Raw genomic sequence first — 19891 nt, 5'->3', positions numbered from 1 at the left:
AGAAAATGTCAGCAGTGCCTGTCAGAGCTGGGTTACTCAGGGCTTCTCCTGCTTCAATTAAGCAGGAGCAAACCTGTGATGTGTCAGAGCCCTAGGTAAGAAACATGCTGGATAATTTTGGAGGTCACTTCAATGCAGGGTGGAAAACTTGAACAGGAAGCTGTCCTGAGAAGGGTTTCTTCAAAAATCTTTCTTTTCTGGGTGAGCCATCCTGTTGGGGAAGATGAAACAGGAAAGCCTTGTGATTGCTTAGTAAAAGATTTTGAGAATACAGAAACTCTAAGTGAAATTGAAATGAAAATAAGTTTTGAGATACTAATTTACTTACATTCCTACACCATGCCATGCCCAGAACCTTTGCTGGTGTTTTGGCCCTTCTTGTCTCAGGGTAGAGATGGAATTAAAAAGGATTCAAGCCACAAAGCTTTGAATCCTCCAAATTTCAGGCTCAGGGGAGCCTGAAAATTACACTGAAGGAATTGATTTTTTGGGGTGCTGATTTCATCTGCTGCAGTGCGCTTGTTAACAGTTTGGATTTTTTACCAATGAGCCCACAACAGACCTGGGATCTTGGAGTGCAGGGCTGCAGCTTTTCCAGTAAGGGGTTAAAGGAAGGAGAGAATCAAATTCAACAGGTGTCCCCCAGGATTGAGCTAGGAGCAGCTGGTCATGAAGTGCTATTTACTTTGGAAACCACTACAGAATGGTGTTGGGGTTTGGGGGCTTTTTGGTGGGGTTTTTTTTGGGGTTTTTGTTGTCGTTGTGGTTTTGGTTTTTTTTTTTGTTTTGTGGGGTTTTTTCTTGTTTTTGTGTGTTTGTTTGTTTGTTTATTGGGGTTTTTTGGGTATTTTTTTTGTTTGGTTGATTTTTTGGGTTTTTTTTTTTTTTTTTGTATCCTTATTTGACAACACGGAAGCAAAAATCCATAGTTTAAACCAGAATTCCTGGTTTAACTGCATGCAGAGATGGAACTGCAGCACCAAGTCAGCTGAGGACAGCTCTGCTGGTGTGCTCCCACCGTGTGTGGAAGAAAGGACGAGGCTTTGTGCTTCCCAAGGCAGGATCCCACCCCAGAGCACCTTCAAAGGGTTTTGCCCATACCCCAAAGCACAGAAGAGAGGCTGGCAAGGTCCTGCACTTTTTGACTGGAACCAGCACCAGGACAAAGTGCTGCAGAGAAGAGCTCAGCTCTGTCTCCCGTGGATGGAGGCAGAGTGAGGGTTTGCCTGCAAATCCCATTCATCACACCCCAAGCCTTCTCCTACCTAATCCTCCCTTCTCCCACGCCTGGCTCAGTGATTTCCCTGCAGCGAGGCAGTTGTCCCTGATAATGTGATGGCAGGGGATGGCTCATGTCAAACCTCAGCAAAATAAATGTTAAAGAAACGTGGCTGGGAGTTGATCAGCTCCTCAGACATCGAACCTTGCTCATCCCTGCCTCTCCAACATCCCTTTTTGGTGGGGTGGAGCTGCTCAGGGGTGCACTGCCTGCCCTCCAAGTCCCATCCAGCCTGGCCTTGAATATTTCCAGGGAGAGGGCATCCACAGCTTCTCCTGGAGGTGTGACAAGAGGACACACAGGATGTGTACAGGATTTGGTGGGAGAAGGAGCATGCAATCTGAACACAGCACAGGAGTGAGAGAAAACCCGGTCCTGATGGGTGTAAGGTAAATGCTGGAGCAGCTCATGGCAGAGATTGCAGAGGCTGCAGATGGAAAAGGTTCTGTGTGGGGCTGTCAAAATTTCCTCTCTGAGGTGGATTTAGGTGTAGGTGACCATGCCCTGGTGTTAGAGGTGAGCTGTCCCATTTCTGCCCGTCACTTCAGCCCTATTTGTCATGATTTTTGTGGGACTGCTGCTGCAGATCAGGAGGAATAAATGGGGAAGTCTGTCTTCTCTTATGTAACTAGAATAAATGCATAATGCAGCTTAATTGAAATTACTGACTTCCCCAGATAAGCTGGCTGTAACTGGATCAACAGTGATCTGCTTAATATATAAAAAAATTACTTTGGGACACCCAGTGCACATAGATAAAGGCACTGAGGATAGAGTAAGGCAACACCAAAACCAAATCTACCTGGTAGAAGACTCTGTACATTTGCTGCTGTCTCAGTAAGGATAATTTGAACAAAAGCAAAATCCACTAGTTCAACCCCAGAGCAGGAAAAAGAGGGGATGAGGAACTGGATTAATGGCACCTCCTCTGGGGTTTTGGTTCTTTGTTGAATTTCTTGAACACTTCCCTGCTGTTCTGGACCTCAGCTGAAGGTGTAGGCTCAGTCTCGTCTCTGAAGTTGAAGTGGAAAAAAAATCAAGTCAATTAAGAATATAATTTATATAATTTGAAGACAAATCTATTGAGCTGAGAGTTTTGTCTTTGGGTTCAGCTGGAAATATTTGAAGGACACTCTGGAGGAAAAGAAGATTATTTAAGGGGCATCTGGAGAGATGGGCTTCAGCTGCCCTCTTCCCTATTTATGCTTATTAGAGATGAGATTGAAGTGCGGCATGATTAAATTATGCATATAGAGAAAAGCTTCCACAAACAAGAAAACATAAGCAATGTGGGAAGGAACAGAACTGCAAAGAGAACGAGAGGAGCAAAACGAAACAGGATGCCAAACTGCAAAAGACATTTCAACAGCACCTAATTAAAACTGTTCACATTTGCAACAGACAGAAGGTAAAGACATTCACTAGGAAACAGAAGAAAAGGAGGGGAATAAAAACCCACTAAGAGGATGATTTAGTCAATCACAGGAGATTCTGGAAAAAGCAGCGAGCTTTGGCGCAAAGGCCGGTTGCAGGACGTTGCGGTGCCTTTGGAGCTGGGGCTCTCTCCCATCCTGTGCCGCAGGGGTGACCCCATCCAGCTGGGATGAGGAGGGATGTGCTGGGCAGCAGCCCCTGCCCGCAGCACCAGCAGCCTGCAGGGAGCTGCCACAGCCTGCTCTCCAGGCAGGCATTTGAATAACATCACATAGCAACCAGCCCAGGCCTGAGAAACCAACCCAGGTCCCACTCCAATAACTTAATCACAAGATTATCTCCCAGCTTCTTTTGTTAATTAATGAGCCTTTGCCTTTTGGCTTCAGAAACCATAGACACAGCAGTTAAGGGAGAGGCTGGAAATCCAGCGTGGCACCTTTGTCAGCACGATGAACTAATAACACTTCTCCTCCTGTGACACTTTTCAAAGCTTGACATGTTCACCGCTGGGTTCATCTGGTTCCCGACGTGCAGGAGAGCAGCACAAGCTCCAAAGTGGAATAATCAGGACAAATGAATCCTTAGCCATCTTTTCAAAGAGGCCAAATCAAACCTTCTCTGGCGACAAAAACAAGAACGAGCTACGCTGTATTTTCCTCCTCTCTTGTCTAAGCAAAATTATTTTCCTAATTGGTGAACATGGGATGAAATAACATTTCAGCAAGGGAAAAGGCTGTTGTGTACCATGTCTGAAAATGAATAGGGGAAGGTATTTTTCCTTCTTGTGGTAGAGCCTTTGCTTTCAGGCAGGGTTGGCCAGGAGAAAACTGAGCTTTCCAGCTGGAGAGATGCTGATTTATATGTGCACAAGAAATCTCCCTGTTCAGAGATAAAACAGCTAAGTGCTTTGTTAATGATGAAGTAGCAAGAAGAGCTGGAGGAAGAAGCTCTTCCTTAGGTAAGGCTGGGGCCACAGGAGGCTTTTGGTAACCCCTCAGTCTGGATGCTGCCTGAATCCTCTCCTCATCCACGTAGGGACACCACAAATCACTCGTGCACTCCATGAAGAGCTGGCATCAGTCCAAAGGAGCTTGTTAAACAATCCCATTCCAAGCATGCTTGTGTGCATGGATGGCTCCCAAATCATTAGCTCTGTGGCTGGCAGCCAGCAGGAATATCTGAGCCCTCTAAGCCCGGAGAAGGAGGGAGCCCATGGGGCTGGAAGTCCTGCTTGGGCCAGCCCAGGTTACCCTGGCATCTTTGGTGTGGCTGTGAGAGCCAGGACAAGGCAGCAGCGTTGTCCCCAGCCCTGACAGAGAAATGAGCATCACCACAGAGGGACAAGTGGCACAGACATGTGCCCTTCCTCAATAACATCATTTTTGCAAGGGCAACAGGAGGGGGAAGAGCAGAATCCCCCTCGGACTGCCTCCTTCGCAGGGAAGAGACTGATGAGCCTGGCAGCCTCTGAACAAATATTTCTGATGCAGAGAATTCACTTGTCAGCGTGAAGGAGCCCCGAGAGGAAATTTCTAAAGCAGATCTGTCGGAGATAATGACACTGCACAAGGAAGCCCTCCTTAGGAGGGATGTCTCCTGAAGATGTGGAGTGTTTGAAAACATGATGCTTCTGTGTGTTCCTGTTGATGAGTTAAAATCCAAGCAGCCGTGGCTGAATTTTTAATCTGGGAGCTCTAACAGGTGAAGCACAAGGAGGCAGTGAGTCAGTTTTTAACCTTCCCTGATGCTGCCCTGGTCAGGCAGACCTTGTTTTCTTTCTAAATCAGAAGCCTCTCTTCAGGCCTGAGATATCACACTGTGTTCTGCCTCGTCCACATTACAAACCAGGGAATTTCTGTGCATCTGCATCTTTGGGTAATTGCCTAACACCGTGAAACCTCATCTCAGCTGAAGCTTCTAAGCTCCACTGTTAGATAAAAAGCAATTAACAGCAACCATAACCAGAAACACTTCTAGTGTGAGGGCAGGCAGCAAATGGCAAGTAGATACATCAACAAATCTGTTTTTGCCTTGTACTTTGCTGCTTGCAGCCAATGGGTCATTAATTTTTATATGAGTATCATGGATTTATCAGCAATTTGGGAATCTTGAAGTTATTACCTATGACAGTGGCTCTGATTGTGTTGGCTGCTCTGTGTTGCCTCCGCTCCTTCAGTTTAAAAGGGTGCAGCAGCCAGAGTCCCACCCCAAGGCAGCACTGGGTACCCAAAAGTTATTCCCAAAGGTTATTCCTTGCACTTGTTGAATATCTTGAATTTGTTTCCTCAATACAGGGCTGGGTCTCTAGAGCCCTTTACTCTCTGAAAGCTCATCAGCATTCACCAGTCATAGGTGTTCTCTTCCAGCTCTCCTAAGTAGCTGTATTTTATCCTGTCAAATATGAAAATTCCTCCAGCCAGGAATTTTGTGCTGAGCTAGTCAATCTTTAGGGTTTTTGCTAATCAAATCTAGGACAGATAACCAATAGAGTCTTCATCTGAACAAGGATAACTATCTTAATGTCTCCTGTCCAGGTGTTTTGGGGATCATTTTACATGTTCTGATCCATTAGTTCAAGTTTCAGTTCCACGGGGTGGGGGGGAGGGGGGGGGGGGGCGGGGAAGTAGGAAAACCTATATTTTACTTGGCTACTCAATTGTCCTGTATAAAATAAGGTTTACTTTCCATGTGGTCACAGAGTCACTCACAGATTAGCTGTGTGCAAAGCGATGTGAGGAACCTTATCTGGATTCTTGCAAGGGCTGTTTTTTCAATCTGAATAAATGCTGCTCTTAAAAAAAAATAAATAAAAAAGCAGATACAAAGGTGTCAAGGATGAAATTGCCTGTTGCCATTCTCTGCTCTGGAGCTGTGCTTTGGCTGTCAGGTATTTTTAATCTCTCTCACCTGGCTGGTTTGGTGTGAGCCTGTGACTCCAGCTAATCCATCAGTAATTACCTGTTTAGTTTTATTGTGCTCTCGTTGCTTTGTGCAGCTGCTCAGGAGTTCATTTGCTCCCACCTTGCAGACAGATTTAAATGTTAAGCTTGTTTTCTTCCCAGATGGAGAAGAGACACCTCTGGTTCAGGTGAGTGTTCTGTGAGCTCTCCCCAGCGTGAGATGATCCCGAGCCTGTGACAGCTCAGGAAGGCTGAGAAATGCAAATCAAACCAGACCTTTTTTATCTCCTGGGTTAGAGGGGCTTTGCTGAGCTCTTGGTGTGTTTAAAACAATTTGGGTGTCCCCCTTGTGCAGTCAGTGGCTGCAGGCAGCGCAAAGGGATTTTCATGGAGAAGTTCAGCCTGGAAAACTCCATCCCTGGAAGTGTTCAAGGCCAGGCTGGATGGGGTTTGTACAGCCTGGCTTGGTGGAAGGTGTCCCTGCAGTGAGGTTAGAACAGATGATTTTTAAGGTCCCTTCCAATCCAAACCATCCTGTGATCGTTATGCCTTGACTCTTCCTGGAGATTCTGACAAAGAAAATTTAAAACGAGCCCAAGGAAAAGGCATTCATACAAATGGGCAAAGAGCAGCACCTTGGTCATCCCAGCAATGACCAAAATATCCAGGGAAGAGGTATTCTATCTCTTTGTGAACATAATTTCCAGCATAGTCCTGCAAGCCTCCCCCCCTTACTTCTCTTGGAAAGGGTAAATCTCTGCTGTACAAGTTTCTCGAGCTGAATGCAAGCAGCCTGCCTGTCTTATCTCCATTTGCCCCCTTCTGTGCAAACATTTCAGTCACTTCCTGCAAATGTAATGTTTTTTCAACTACTGACATGCTCCTCATCTCCACTCTGCAATCATGAAACGATGTGCTGATGTTTTAAGTGTTTTGTTTTAAAATGTGTAACATCTGAATTTACAAAAAAAAAAAAACAAACAAACCAAAACGAAAAAAGACAGATCACTCCCCAAATTCTCTCTAATGCTAATTATAGAAATCTCAGCTCTCCAGCAGAAGCATCAGCCAGCAGAGGATTTGGTTCTTATCAGAGGCTGGAGCTTTGGAAAAATGCAGTGAGGGTGGTGCATAAAACTGGGGGTGAGTCAGGTACATGCTGGAAGTGAGTGCTGAGAGTTTGGAAATGCAAACTTCAGGATTTTCCTCCCCCAACACCCAGAACATTGCATTATTGGTCGGTCTTCATTTTGAAATCATTTGCTGTCAAGATACATGTGTTGTTTTCATAGAGTTGGCAGCAGAAGTTATTGTTTTTTTTTTTCCCAGCTAAATTTAGAGAAGGGTAACAAATATTCTGGGTTTGCTCTGAAATCATTCCGGGAGGAGCTCCTGGGTTATACATCATGGTTGTTCCAGCAATGGAAGTGCAGAGAGCTTCAGCTCGGGGATGCCTTTGGCTCTCAGGATGTGGCCCCACACTGTCCCCAACACAAGAGAGGGTTGGAATCTGCTTGAGAACTCATTCCAAGGACGATTTTTATTAGGGAATATTATTTACATACCGCACTCTCCTCTTGCACAAGAAAGCTGGAGGCATTTCCCCCCCTTCTAACGCACTTTAGAGGCGACCTGACATTTTCTAATGGCTCTCAGGTATGTATAATTTATCCTGCTCAGTGCCTGCACTTTCCAAAATAAAACTGGAGAATTATCTGGGCTCCTGCTTTTTTTGGCCAACCATTACTCTCCCATTTTATTTTTTTTTTTTGACCTATAAATGTCCATATGCTGCAGGATAATTGCAGTAGGTGTAGGTTCCTTTGGAGACGCTCTTGTGTGGGAGACAATATGACAGCTCATCTGCATAGCACAGGCATCATTCCCCTGCCTTGATTTAGCAGAGTCCTGGATCCTGAGGCTTCTCCCGAATATTTTGGGATTGCTCACACCCTCCTCGTGCACTGGCGCTCTCCTGTGCAGTCATTTCTGCATTTTCTGTGGGCAGCTCAGCTGCTTGGAGCAGTCACAGAGTGCCACAAGGGTGGCACAGCCTGGCACGGGGACGTGGTCCCTGCTCCTGGGTTTCCACGCTCCATCCTGAGCATCCAAACTCTGCCTTAACCCACAGCCAGAATGTTTGGTGTGGAAAGCTGAGTGAGGTCCCAGGCTCCCAAATTTTGGATTGGCAGCTCCGCACGAGTTTGTCTCCAGGCTTGCTGAAGCTGTGTGTTGCTTTTGGGAGGGATTAAAAAATAATAATAATTCATCCTGAGAAGATGGGATGCAGGTTATCAGCAAGAGATTGGGATAAGGAGCAGGAAAAAGAGGAAATGAGGAAAAAGAGCTGTCACCCCAAACCTGGGCACTCCTCACCCTGCTGTAGCAGCGTGTCCATGACTGACCCCTGGAATCTGAGGAGTCTGTGGGCATTTGATTGAAATTTAATTGAAATTCAAGTTTAATTGAAATTTAACACCAGCAGGAGTGTTTTGGAGAGGGACTGAGCAGCTGGGCTTGAACACACAGTGCTCATGGGGTACTTTTATTCCTTTTGGGGTTTTTTCATGCCCTGACATGGTGTGTGCCATGCCTGAGGGGCTGTATCAGCGTGACAGGGGACAGGGACGGTGCCAACGTGTCACTGACGCTGTGGGGTGGGTGACAGGGTGGTCCCAGCGGTGGCTGTCACAATGGGGGTGTGACAGGGGCAGTCCATACTGGTGTCAGTCACACCGGGGGTGTGACAGGGGCTGTCCCTGTCCCTGTCAGTCACACTGGGGGTGTGACAGGGCTGTCCATACTGGTGTCAGTCACACTGGGGGTGTGACAGGGGCTGTCCCTGTCCCTGTCAGTCACACTGTGGGTGTGACAGGGGCAGTCCCTGTCAGTCACACTGGGGGTGTGACAGGGCTGTCCATACTGGTGTCAGTCACACTGGGGGTGTGACAGGGGCTGTCCCTGTCCCTGTCAGTCACACTGTGGGTGTGACAGGGGCAGTCCCTGTCAGTCACACTGGGGGTGTGACAGGGCTGTCCATACTGGTGTCAGTCACACTGGGGGTGTGACAGGGGATGTCCCTGTCCCTGTCAGTCACACTGTGGGTGTGACAGGGGCTGTCCCTGTCCCTGTCAGTCACACTAAGGGTGTGACAGGGCTGTCCATACTGGTGTCACTCACACTGGGGGTGTGACAGGGGATGTCCCTGTCAGTCACACTGTGGGTGTGACAGGGGCTGTCCATACTGGTGTCAGTCACACTGGGGGTGTGATGTGGGCAGTGCTATTCACACCGGGGGTGTGACAGGGGCTGTCCCTGTCCCTGTCAGTCACACTGGGGGTGTTAAAGGAGATGACCCTATTCCTGCCAGTAACACTTGGGGGTGTGACAGGGGATGTCCCAGTGGAGTCTGTCACACTGGGGGTGTGACAGGGGAGGTGTCTGTCCGTGTCAGCCACACTGGGGGTGTGACAGGGGAGGTGTCTGTCCGTGTCAGTCACACTGGGGGTGTGACAGGGGAGGTCTCTGTCCCTGTCAGTCACACTGGGGATGTGACAAAGGACGTCCCTGGCAGTGTCAGTCACACTGGAGGTGTGACAGAGGCTGTCCCCAGCTGGGTCCGCCCTGCCAGGGGTGTGACAGGGGCTGATCCCTGTCCCTGGCTGTCACAGGGGTGTGACAGGGGCTGATCCCTGGGTGTGGCTGTCACAGGGGTGTGACAGGGGCTGATCCCTGGGTGTGACAGGGGCTGATCCCTGTCCCTGGCTGTCACAGGGGTGTGACAGGGGCTGATCCCTGGGTGTGACAGGGGCTGATCCCTGTCCCTGGCTGTCACAGGGGTGTGACAGGGGCTGATCCCTGGGTGTGACAGGGGCTGATCCCTGTCCCTGGCTGTCACAGGGGGTGTGACAGGGGCTGATGCAGCCGTGGAGCCGCAGCTCTGGGAGGAGGGAAGCGAGGGAGGGACAGTCTGGGAAATGCCTCCGGAGGGTTTTGGGGTGGCCCCGCTGCGGCCGGAGCTCCTCGGCTTTAAATTCCCGTTTTAAATTCCAGAATGGTTCGGCTTGGAAGGGACTACCCAGGGACATTGATCTCACCTTTCTGCTCCAGCAGGGACATGGAAAAGAGGAAGAAAAAGAACTCAGCAAGAGTTTGTGATTTCCTGGGACACCACAAAAAGCTTCTCATATAAACTTCATGAAGATCTGCAGTAAAAATCCTTTGTGCTGACCGGTTATTGAATAGATTTTTGAATGCTGTTGATTTATTTAAAAATATGGATATTGTATCCTCTCAAAATTCAGTGTCCCCACCAGGCACTGCAGGTTTGTCACCAAAGTTCAGTGGGCTGAAGGGGGCCCAGCTTCCCCCTGGGGGGGTTAAAAGCTCAAATTTCAGCTGAATATCAGTGAAATCCCTTTGGATTCAGCTCCTTCTTAGAAGAAACATTGCTTAGGATTTTTCTCCCCCTGTTTTACATAGAAAAATCCGAAGATCTCAGATAGTTAAAGCGTTTATGGCAGTCCTAAAATAGGGTAGCCAGATGTCAGAAAACTCTGTGGCCCATAAAAAATTCCAAATTTGATGGAATGTGATGTGAAACCCTTCACAAAATATATTAAGCTCCCATTGTGACAGCAATGAGAATCACAAGTTCACATTTTTTAGTGAATTTAACAGCACATTTAAATTAAGAAATTACTCCAGAGTAGATCTAACTGGCAAATACATTACAGATCCTCATCTGTCCTGACAGACTCTTCACATTTAAGACACATAAAAGTGAGGCAGCATAAATAAAAAGGATTTGGCGTCCACAAATGTGTGTGTTGGGAATATGAATGTAGGGCAGGCACAAAACACCAGTAATGTAATTTTAATATGAATAATATATTGCAAGGAAGTTGATGATTCAATTATTTTTCTGCCTTCTCCTTGAGGATTACAGCTGATTTTTTTTGGTGGGTGTGTGTGCTGGAAGAGGCTTAGAATGCAGAGTTTAATGAAATCATGGGCTCGAAGATGCAACACGTGAAAGAGAAAGCAAAACATTTAAATACCTTGGTGTTAGGATGAAAAATCAAAATATGTGGCAGTTGATACAGCTAAGTGTGTTTGTCTGAGGACCAACAGAGCAGGATATCAGAATTTCATTGTTATTTTATGCTAAAAGGGAAACACTGGCAGAGCATTCTGTGTTAGCAAAGCCAGAAGGGAATTTTGGGGCTGTGCTGATGGATTTGATGAGTGTGTGGACACTTTGCCAGTCAGGGTGTGGGGTGTGTCCATGCTGCTTTTGTTACCCTGCACAGAATCTCTTCTCTGTCTCATCTCAACCCAAAAATCCAGCAGCCACGAGGCCCTGCCTGGGGTCTTTGATCTCACCCACAAGGCATCATTTGCAGTGCTCTGCATTATTTATCCCCACTGAAGTATTTTCAATTAAACCGACAGATTAAATGCTAACTTTGCCTGGCAGATAATGAAATTCTTGTTTCTTTCCCAAGGAAGCTGGACACAGGAATCTGCACTGCCTGAGAGTTTCCACATTTCCTAACAAGTGAGCACCGTGTGATACCACAGGTGGGAGGCAGGCTTGCTTCCTGGTGCTGACAGTGATAGTAAAAGGGTTTTAAAATCATGGGGATTTAGGGTTAAAAGGAAAATTAAGCTTAGTAGGCCCTGAAAAAAAAAATAAAATAAATACCCTAGGTACATAGTCCTTGTACCTTGCTAGAATTGCACCTGTGTAGCCAGTACATGATAATTGATATAATTGTTAGATGTGATGATTGTTTAGTAATTAAATATAATTGCTGTTTAATCATAAGAATAATCATGAGAAACTGTGGTCAGGGGCCTAAGAAAGATCATGAGAAACTCATATCAATGTATACAATAGAACAATATAAGTTTAATAATTAATATGTAAGTTATATAAGGATAGAATATAAAATACGTTCAGCTCAAAAGCCATGTTGGAGTTAGATTTGGGTCTGTACCCCTGATTCCCAGAGCTCTCAATAAAAGCACTTGCATGGAATCATATCCTGTGATTATGTGTATTCCTGAACGTTAACAACAGTTGTCACAAAGGTGAGGAACACCCAGGTGATCCCACAGGAGCCTCACAAGAGTGGGAAGCTGGAACTGATGGAAGATTCCTCACCACCTTCCAGCCTGAGGTGCAGCCTGCGAGACCTTCAGTCCAACAAGAAACCCAACTGCAGTGCCAAGAAGAGGAATCCTAAAAATTTCCTATAAAAGTGTGATTGAATCAACCCACCAACCCTGACCTGCAGTGTGCAGATGAATGTTGAGCACTCTTTTCCTCTGAACACTCTGAGGAACCTCAAGGAGGATAAGTGAGGATGAGGAAAACATCATTTTTATTGATGCTTTTGAGGCCTTTTCCTCCATGATCCCTCAGAGGAAGTGATTTATTAAAAATATGGATATTGATCTAGTACCGATATCCAACTGTGAGGGACAAAAACTCTCTAACAGTATAAAGTTAGAAAGTGTGTGTTTATTGTGTGCAGGATCACTCCCAAATCCACACCACAGCTTCCAGGTGGTTACAGAGCCTTTTTATCCATACAAGTATTGAATACACAAAATACAAATACATTTCATCATTTTGGTAGATCCCATTCCTCGCTTCCTATGCTGATCACTCCAAAAGCCATTCAGCATGCGTGGTTTGTCCCTTGAAATGGGTCGGTGTCCCTTTCATGGGGAGGGGTCCCAAAATGAGGAAGTCAATGAAGTCTTCCTCATTCTGACCTTTCTACCTTTTCAATGCCAATATGACAAATGAACTCTTGGTAGAACTCCCATTCCTTGTCTTCAATTGGTTTCAGAACAGACGAGGCCACAATTGTCTTGTGTTCCTAAAAGCTGTTTGTCAGTCTCTATATTCTTCATTATAAACCCAGCTAACTCAACATTGTGCTGACAAGCAATCAATTATTAGTTAACTACTAACTCTTAATTCATCAAGGCCTACTCATTTATTTTAATTAACTCTAGTAAAGCTTATCTCTAACTAAAATCTTAGCTCCTCTAAAATCTCTAAATTCCTTAAAATTTGCATTTCAGAAGGACAATGCTGGCACTACGCCATTCCTACGTGGTTGTGATAAGCCACAATTTGGAATGTTTAAGAACTGGCCATTCATCATCTTGGTCCCACACAAACATGCTTGGCTGTGGGGATGTGGGTGCATGTCCTTATGTATTATTAGAGTTTTCCTACTGAAAAAGGGGAGAGGATGTGTGTGTGTTCATCTTCTATGAGGGATGTGGAAAGGGTGTGTTGTTCTGTGCATCCTGGGTCAAGGTGGGAGGTAGCCTTTACCCTGCCCAGCTAAGCAAGAAACATCTAAGCATTTAAATTTGGAAAAAAAAATACAGCAAAAATAACAGAAACCTTCTGAGTTGTTTTGGTTTTTTTTCCTAGTTTGGGAAAATTGGAATGCCAGTTCTTTCTCTGCAAGGTTTGCCATTCCAAGCAGAGTGTGGGCTCCTCATGGATTCAAGGACTGTCATTAAAGGATTGTTGCAAACTTATTTTTGAAGTGCCTCAACTGAAGGAACTGAGCTGCCACTTACTCTGCTCTCAGAAGGAACTTGCTTTTCCATGTGGAAGGAGTAGGTACATTTCTTTTCCTCACCCTCAGCTCCCAGCAGAGCAGTTTCTGGTTTCATGTCTATTTTTAGCAAGATCTGTGCAATCACAAAAACAATACAGAACTTGGAGCATTCTTCTGTACCATATCTGCATGCTGGCAATGTACACTCTTGTTCATTTGTCCTTTCAGTTCTGAATTTGCTGCTAATTGTGGAGCCTCTTTCCCAAAGCTGGAGGAGTTTTGCTAGGAAAAGGCAGCACAAAGCTTCCCAGAGCTGGGCTTAAAGCTGGAGCAATCTCTGGAAGCTTACACAGAGATGTTGGAGAGTGGTTTCGAGCGTGGACCATGATCCTGCTGTGGCTTTGGCAAAGGCAGGAGGGATCCTTGGATGGCTGGGCAAAGGAGTTCCCAAGGAATTGGTGCCACTGTGAAAGGCCCTGGTGAGGCGTCACTGCAGATGCTGAACGTCCTTTTGGGTGCAAAGACTTTTCTAGTAGAAAGTGGAGCTGTGTCGCTATAGGACATGTGAAAGCACGATGCAAGCCACCTGCTATTTGCAAGGTAAAGAAGAAAGTTTATTCTCTGACTCCGACTTTTATACAGGTCACCTCTCCAAAGACATTGGACAAACCACTAGTACATCAAGTTTCTCCACCCCCATAAAAGAATGTAAACAATATGTTGTTTATAGAAATCGTGTGGGAAAGTTCTCCAACAGAATGTAAACTCAGAAGGCTTTAGAAAATCTTAAGAATCAGGGTGACAGAGGTGGATTGATCCCTCCTGACGGGGCAAAACCCCTTTCTTCTGACATAGCAGGGCCTGGATGGGAATTAATCCCTGGCACACCCCTGCAGGAAGATGGATGCAGAGTTATGGTCAGGGTGGGGACACTCCGTGAGTTGCTGTGAGCTGGAGCTGAAGGACAGGACCTTGGGGCCAGTCCAGAGGAGATCAGATGGATGGAACACCTCTGCTATGAGGAAAGGCCAAGAGAACTAGGAGCATTCAGCTTGGAGAAGACAAGAATTTGGGGTCACCTGATTGTGTCCTTGCAGTACCCAGACAAGAAAGACGGGGAAAGACGATATACAAGAGTTGGAGTGACAGGACAAGGCAGAGCGGGTTCGAGTTGAAAGACAGCAGGTTTAGATCAAATATTGGGAGAATTATTTTCCCCGTGACGGAGATGAGGCCCTGGCACAGGGGGCCCGGAGAACGGGGCACGGAGCCGGGAAGGGATGCGGTGACCGAGGAAGGGATGCGGTGACCGAGGAAGGGATGCGGTGACCGGGGTAGGGATGCGGTGACCGGGGAAGGGATGCGGTGACCGAGGAAGGGATGCGGTGACCGGGGAAGGGATGCGGTGACCGGGGTAGGGATGCGGTGACCGGGGAAGGGATGCGGTGACCGAGGAAGGGATGCGGTGACCGGGGAAGGGGACGCAGTGTCCGGGGAGGGGACACGGTGACCGGTCCCGCCCCGCTGCCGGCAGCTCCAGCACGGCAGAGCCGCCACTGCGCCGGTGCCGCTGCCGCGGGCTCCGCGCCGGCGCGGGGGATGCGCGGGGGATGCGCGGGGGATGCGCGGGGGATGCGCGGGGGATGCGCGGGGGATGCAGCGCCCAGGTAGGGCGGGGAACAAGAACGGGCACCGGAGCGGGGAAAAGTTGGGGAGGGAGGGGGATCATGCTGCCTGGAACAACAACAACAACAAAATGATTATTTTTTAATATATATATACATATATATGTATGTGTATGTGTTTATTGTGGTTATCGTTTCTCAGCCCACGCCGCGGTTTCCACACCACCCCCCTTCTGCAGGAAACGGGTAGCCGTGGTGATGGAGTTCTCTTAAGCCAAGCAGCGCCAGCATCCCTTGGAAAGTTTTCCCGCCCCAAAGGTACGGGCAGCTCAGTTGGAGGGCCGGAGGTGAGGAATACTCTTGTTAGCAGCTCCTTATTCAATTGTCGGGAATGGCTGGAGTGGGGGTGAGTCGAGCCACGCTGTTCCAGGCAGTGACTAATGAGGACTAATCCAGATTGTTTTCCATGTCTCCAGCAGAAAGAAAGTGTGGCTTGTGCGGCTGATGGAGCCAGCCTTTTTGGAATCTGAATAAGAGCTTTCACTTAATGCACATCGCTGTACTGCCTTGAGCAGCCTGCTGAAACCAAATAGGCAAGTTTTACATTTATGTACATGTGAAAATACAGATATATTTATGTTTCTACATATATATGTTCATTGATACGTATGCTTATATTCAGAGATGTCTTATCCCACTTTCCAGTACTTGAAGGGATTTTACAGAAAAGAAGAAGAGCAACAATTTACACAGACAGAATAAAGGGAAACATTTTTAAGCTAAAAGGGCAGAAATTTAGATTAGTTATTAAGAAGAAATTCTTTACTGTGAAGGTGGTGAGGCCCTGGCACAGCATGTCCAGAGAAGCTGTGGCTGCCCCATCCCTGGAAGTGCTCAAGGCCAGTTTGGATAGGGCTTGGAGAGATCTGGTCTAGTGGAAGGTGTCCTGCCCATGGCAGGAGTTGGAACGAGATGGTCTTTAAGGTCCCTGCCAATCCAAACCGTTCTAGGATGCTGTAATTTCTCATCTTTAGAAAAATTTAAAATCAGGATTATCAATTTATACGTGGTGGTGAAGGCTGGCTGACGATAGTGGATTTAACTTTATTGAACAATCTGTCTGTGTTTTGTGTGCTGAATGTATACTTTCTACATCTCTAATAGTAGATGATTCTGTTTCTTCTGCGTATCTAATAGTCTGTCCCATTCTTTGGATCAGAAAAATACCTTCACTGTTCTAAATTTGTAACATCAGAAGAATCACTGATGAAACAGGTGTTTTATTTTCTAGGGAGGACTGCCAGAAGAGCTGAGAATGGACTTACCATGAAAGACACAACGTTCTGGGTGATGATGAGCTGCAGATGAACGCAGTGTTTGCCTCAGAGGATGGATGCCTCTGAGAATAACATTTGTGGCACAGGGGGAGGGCATTCCAATTATCCCAGAAAGGCCACGGAGCAGCTGGGCCACAGCTGTAGGCCACAGAAGGAGGTGGGCATGAATTCCTCCTGCAGTCCTCCTGGAAACTCTGCTGGGCCCGCAGGGAAGAAGGAGCTTCCTGCAGACAAAGAAACCTGTGACACCTACTGCCAGAAACAAGGTGAGAGCCCGGCTGGGCAGTTTGCCCCCTCCAGCAGCAGCTTCCAGCTGCAGAGAGAAGATGAAGATTTAGATCACCGTTCCTCTGAGCACCCGCGGGCGATGGCGAAACTCCGCGAGGGCGACGGCAGCGCCGCTCTCGGAGATGAGTTTGGCGAGGGCGCGGAGCCCGTCCCCGAGGAAGCTCTGCCCTGTCGAGGCAAGGAGTGTGGCTCCTCTGTCTCCTCTGTCCGTGGCGTGAGCCAGCTGCAGGAGCAAGGACGAGCTGGCCCGCCGGAGAGCTCCTACCACTGCCCCGTCTGCAGCAAAGCCTTCTCCCGCGCCGCCAACCTGCGCATGCACAAGCTCATCCATTCCGGCCAGAGGCCGCACAAGTGCCCCGAGTGCGACAAGGGCTTCATCCGCACGGCCGACGTCTGGAGGCACCTGCGCAACGTGCACAAGATCGAGCGCTCCATGGTCATCCTGGCCAGCGGCACGGCCAGGAACCCCTGGGCTGTGGTGCACCACAGCCAGCAGCACAGCACCGAGTGCCCGGATCAGGCTTGTCCTGCCAACCCAAAGTCTCAGGAGGACGACCTCAAACCTTATGGCTGCCCGACGTGCGGTAAAGGCTTCGATAAGCCCAACCTGCTGTCCAAGCACAAGGTGATCCACCGGGAGGACAAGCCCTACAAGTGTCAGGAGTGTGGCATGGCGTTCGTGCAGCTGCTCAGGCTCAAGAGGCACCAGCAGACTCACTCTGGGGCACGGCCCTTCTACTGCGAGGAGTGCGGAGGGACCTTCACGCGGCTGGCATCGCTGCAGCGCCATCACCGCATCCACACCGGAGAGAAGCCCTACTCCTGTAGCTTCTGTGGGCATTCCTTCACCGAGTCGGGGACCCTGCGGAGGCACGAGCGCACGCACAAGTTGGACAAACCTTAATCCGGGGGCTCTGTGGTTGCTTTGTACCTGAACGAGGTCTGCTCAGTCGGGCTGGCAAAGCACCCCGCGGTGTGTGCTCTGCCCAGCAGTGGCTGATGTAGCAATGCTGCATCACAGGGACCTCTGGAACTTGTGCTGAGAAGGATTGCACTGCCTGGCTTTAAACTGCTTTGTATGAGAAAATAACCTAATTACACGTGAGTAATGAAATGGGAGACTTGAGGAGACTGAAACCACTGGCTGTGCTTTTGCTGCCTCTGTTTGCTGGACTGGCAATGCAGCCACTCGAGCTTTGTGCAGGATCTGCAAGCACAGGCTGTGAGAATTCACTGCATAAACTGGCCCTGCCCTGATGAGTCTGATGGCTCTTTGACATGGGTTTGGAGATCTGTTAACTTGCTAAGTGACAACAGTCCAGAGCTATCCCTCTATCCCTTCTTTCCTGGTATTTTGCTGAGTTTTTCTTTCTGTTGCATTCCTTTTTATTTGTAAGGGGAAGTGTTATGTTGGTTATCAAAAAAAACAAACTCCACTTACAAAGCAGTTCCTTAATAAACACAACAGTTACCAGCTGTATTTCAGAATGTTTCTGTCTGAGGGAGTACCAATACTTTATGCACTTTTGAGTGATGGGTTGAATGTCTATTAATAATGGGGAAAGCTTTATTTTGGCTCTAGTGGTGCATGCTCTTGGGGTAACATTTGTGTCTCTGATGGAACCATGCACACTATATCTAACCAGATGAGTATTGTGGAAGGAAATGTTGAGGACACAAAATTCAAAGAGTAAAAGACCAAGTTGAAGCCACCTTTGCTACTCATTGCAGAGGAACCTTCTTCATTTAAATGTTTTCACACAGAGGGAAACTCCCCATAACAAAATCATGCTCTGTGCTGTGTCCAAGTACTGCCCAAAGTGTCTGTTAGACTCTTCACTTTGATTTAGATTCAAATGGCTAGTGAAGAAAAATATGCTTAGGAATTAGCCTGGCAGACTTAGGCAGGTGTTGACAAATCCTCCAAGGCTGTAACTTCCAAGAGTCATGTAATGCCTCAGCACCAGCAGTGGGGCTTTAACTCTGAAATTTAATAATGACTTAAAATCTGTTAACCCCTGTGGTAGAAGAGTCCAGTTTGTCCTGAAGTTGCAGCCTGAATTTCTTTTCCAGGTCAGAATGTTTTACTTCGTTGCTTCCTTTCTCCTTACCAGCTGCCATAATTCCATTAATTTCTTTCTAGGGCTTTCTGCCTTTTCAGTGGGAAGTTGTGCAGGAGAATGAAGGTAAAGCTCCAGGGCTCCAGGGTAATGTACCTTTGCATTTATTACCAGTTTATTTAATATAAAGTACTGATTGTGCCGTTTGTTTCCATATTTCATAGAACACAGAGGGACGTTGGCAGCTCAGCACCTCCCAGCTGTGCAGCAGCTGAGCAGGTGTCACACAGTGGCTCCTGCTGTGCTTGATGTCAGGTTCTTGGCTCAGATCAGGATTTACCACTGTGCACAGCAAAACTCTAGCTTGATTATGAATGGGAGACTAATTGGTGTCACTAATGGATCGTTTCCACTTAATTCCTCGGAGAAATCTCCAGGTGAGGGAACCGATGTGCATCCTGCCCCCGAGGGACGTGTTCTGTGGCCTGTGTGTGTTTTTCATTCTGGGACGGCTGGCCCCTGAGTGAGAATTCTCCAAACTCCCCTCTGCAGGAAGCTTGAGGTTTGCAAAGGGCCTTTGATGGGGCCCCTTAGCAACAGCTCAGTCTTTTCTGAAGGCTGTGCAGCCTCTGGGTAAGATCTTTGCATGAAAAGAATCCCGGCTGGAGGTGGGTGAGTGATCTGCAGAGGGAGGTCACCAGTGATGCTCTGTGGGGACCATGCTGCTCAGCACCATCTGAGGTGACCTGGAGAGAGGGCAGACAGCAAAGTGACAAAGCTGCTCCAGAGGCCATCATGCATTAAATGTCCACACTCATTTTCTGATCCCATTTTGAAGTTATCAGTTACGATCTCCCCTGTTCATCATCCTGCTTTTCCTTTGGGTATGGGATGCTCCTGCTGTAGGGGGGTTTAATATCCATTTAAACTGCACCAATTATGCACATCTTTATGTTGTGTGACAGTTCTGCTTAGGCAGTTATGATAATTGGGAACATCCAGTTATTCTGCTTTTTAGTGCTAGCAGGCAGTGGAATTTGTACCTCTGGCATAATGGTGGAAGTATTTTGAGCAAAGGTCTGTTATATGGGGAGAGTAAATGGTTGGTGAAATGAAAAGTACCAGGCTTAACTAAAAAGTTATTAAAAAGACACTTGCTTGGAAGGTTGACTTGCATATAAAGTGCTTGGATGTGTGAAAGGAGTAATTAAAATGTATGATGGCTTCTGGGAAATGTGTGTAGAACTCTCGTCACAGGAACTTCCACTAACTCCTGTGCAAAGGACAGGAAACCCGGTGGAGCTTAATTTAACCCAGAAACCAGCACTTCTGCACTTTACATTATTCACATAAAGGTTTGAAAATCTCTCCCA

At 47.3% G+C, this 19891-nt stretch overlaps 1 protein-coding gene across 1 annotated transcript; it reads left to right on the top strand.

The window, feature by feature from the left end:
• The first annotated feature begins 14814 nt into the window (after positions 1-14814).
• On the top strand, positions 14815-17946 carry LOC110478922 (uncharacterized). Its single transcript, XM_077785282.1, has 4 exons — positions 14815-14875; positions 15036-15151; positions 15310-15426; positions 16125-17946. The coding sequence occupies exon 4, from the start codon at positions 16223-16225 to the stop codon at positions 17360-17362; it is 1140 nt and encodes a 379-aa protein (XP_077641408.1). The 5' UTR covers positions 14815-14875; positions 15036-15151; positions 15310-15426; positions 16125-16222; the 3' UTR covers positions 17363-17946.
• The last annotated feature ends 1945 nt before the right edge of the window (positions 17947-19891 follow it).

This window comes from Lonchura striata, chromosome 9 (genome assembly GCF_046129695.1).
Source record: "Lonchura striata isolate bLonStr1 chromosome 9, bLonStr1.mat, whole genome shotgun sequence".
Taxonomy (NCBI): domain Eukaryota; kingdom Metazoa; phylum Chordata; class Aves; order Passeriformes; family Estrildidae; genus Lonchura; species Lonchura striata.
The sequence above is the reverse complement of the archived record's forward strand: the minus strand, read 5'-3'. Positions and strand labels throughout refer to the sequence as shown.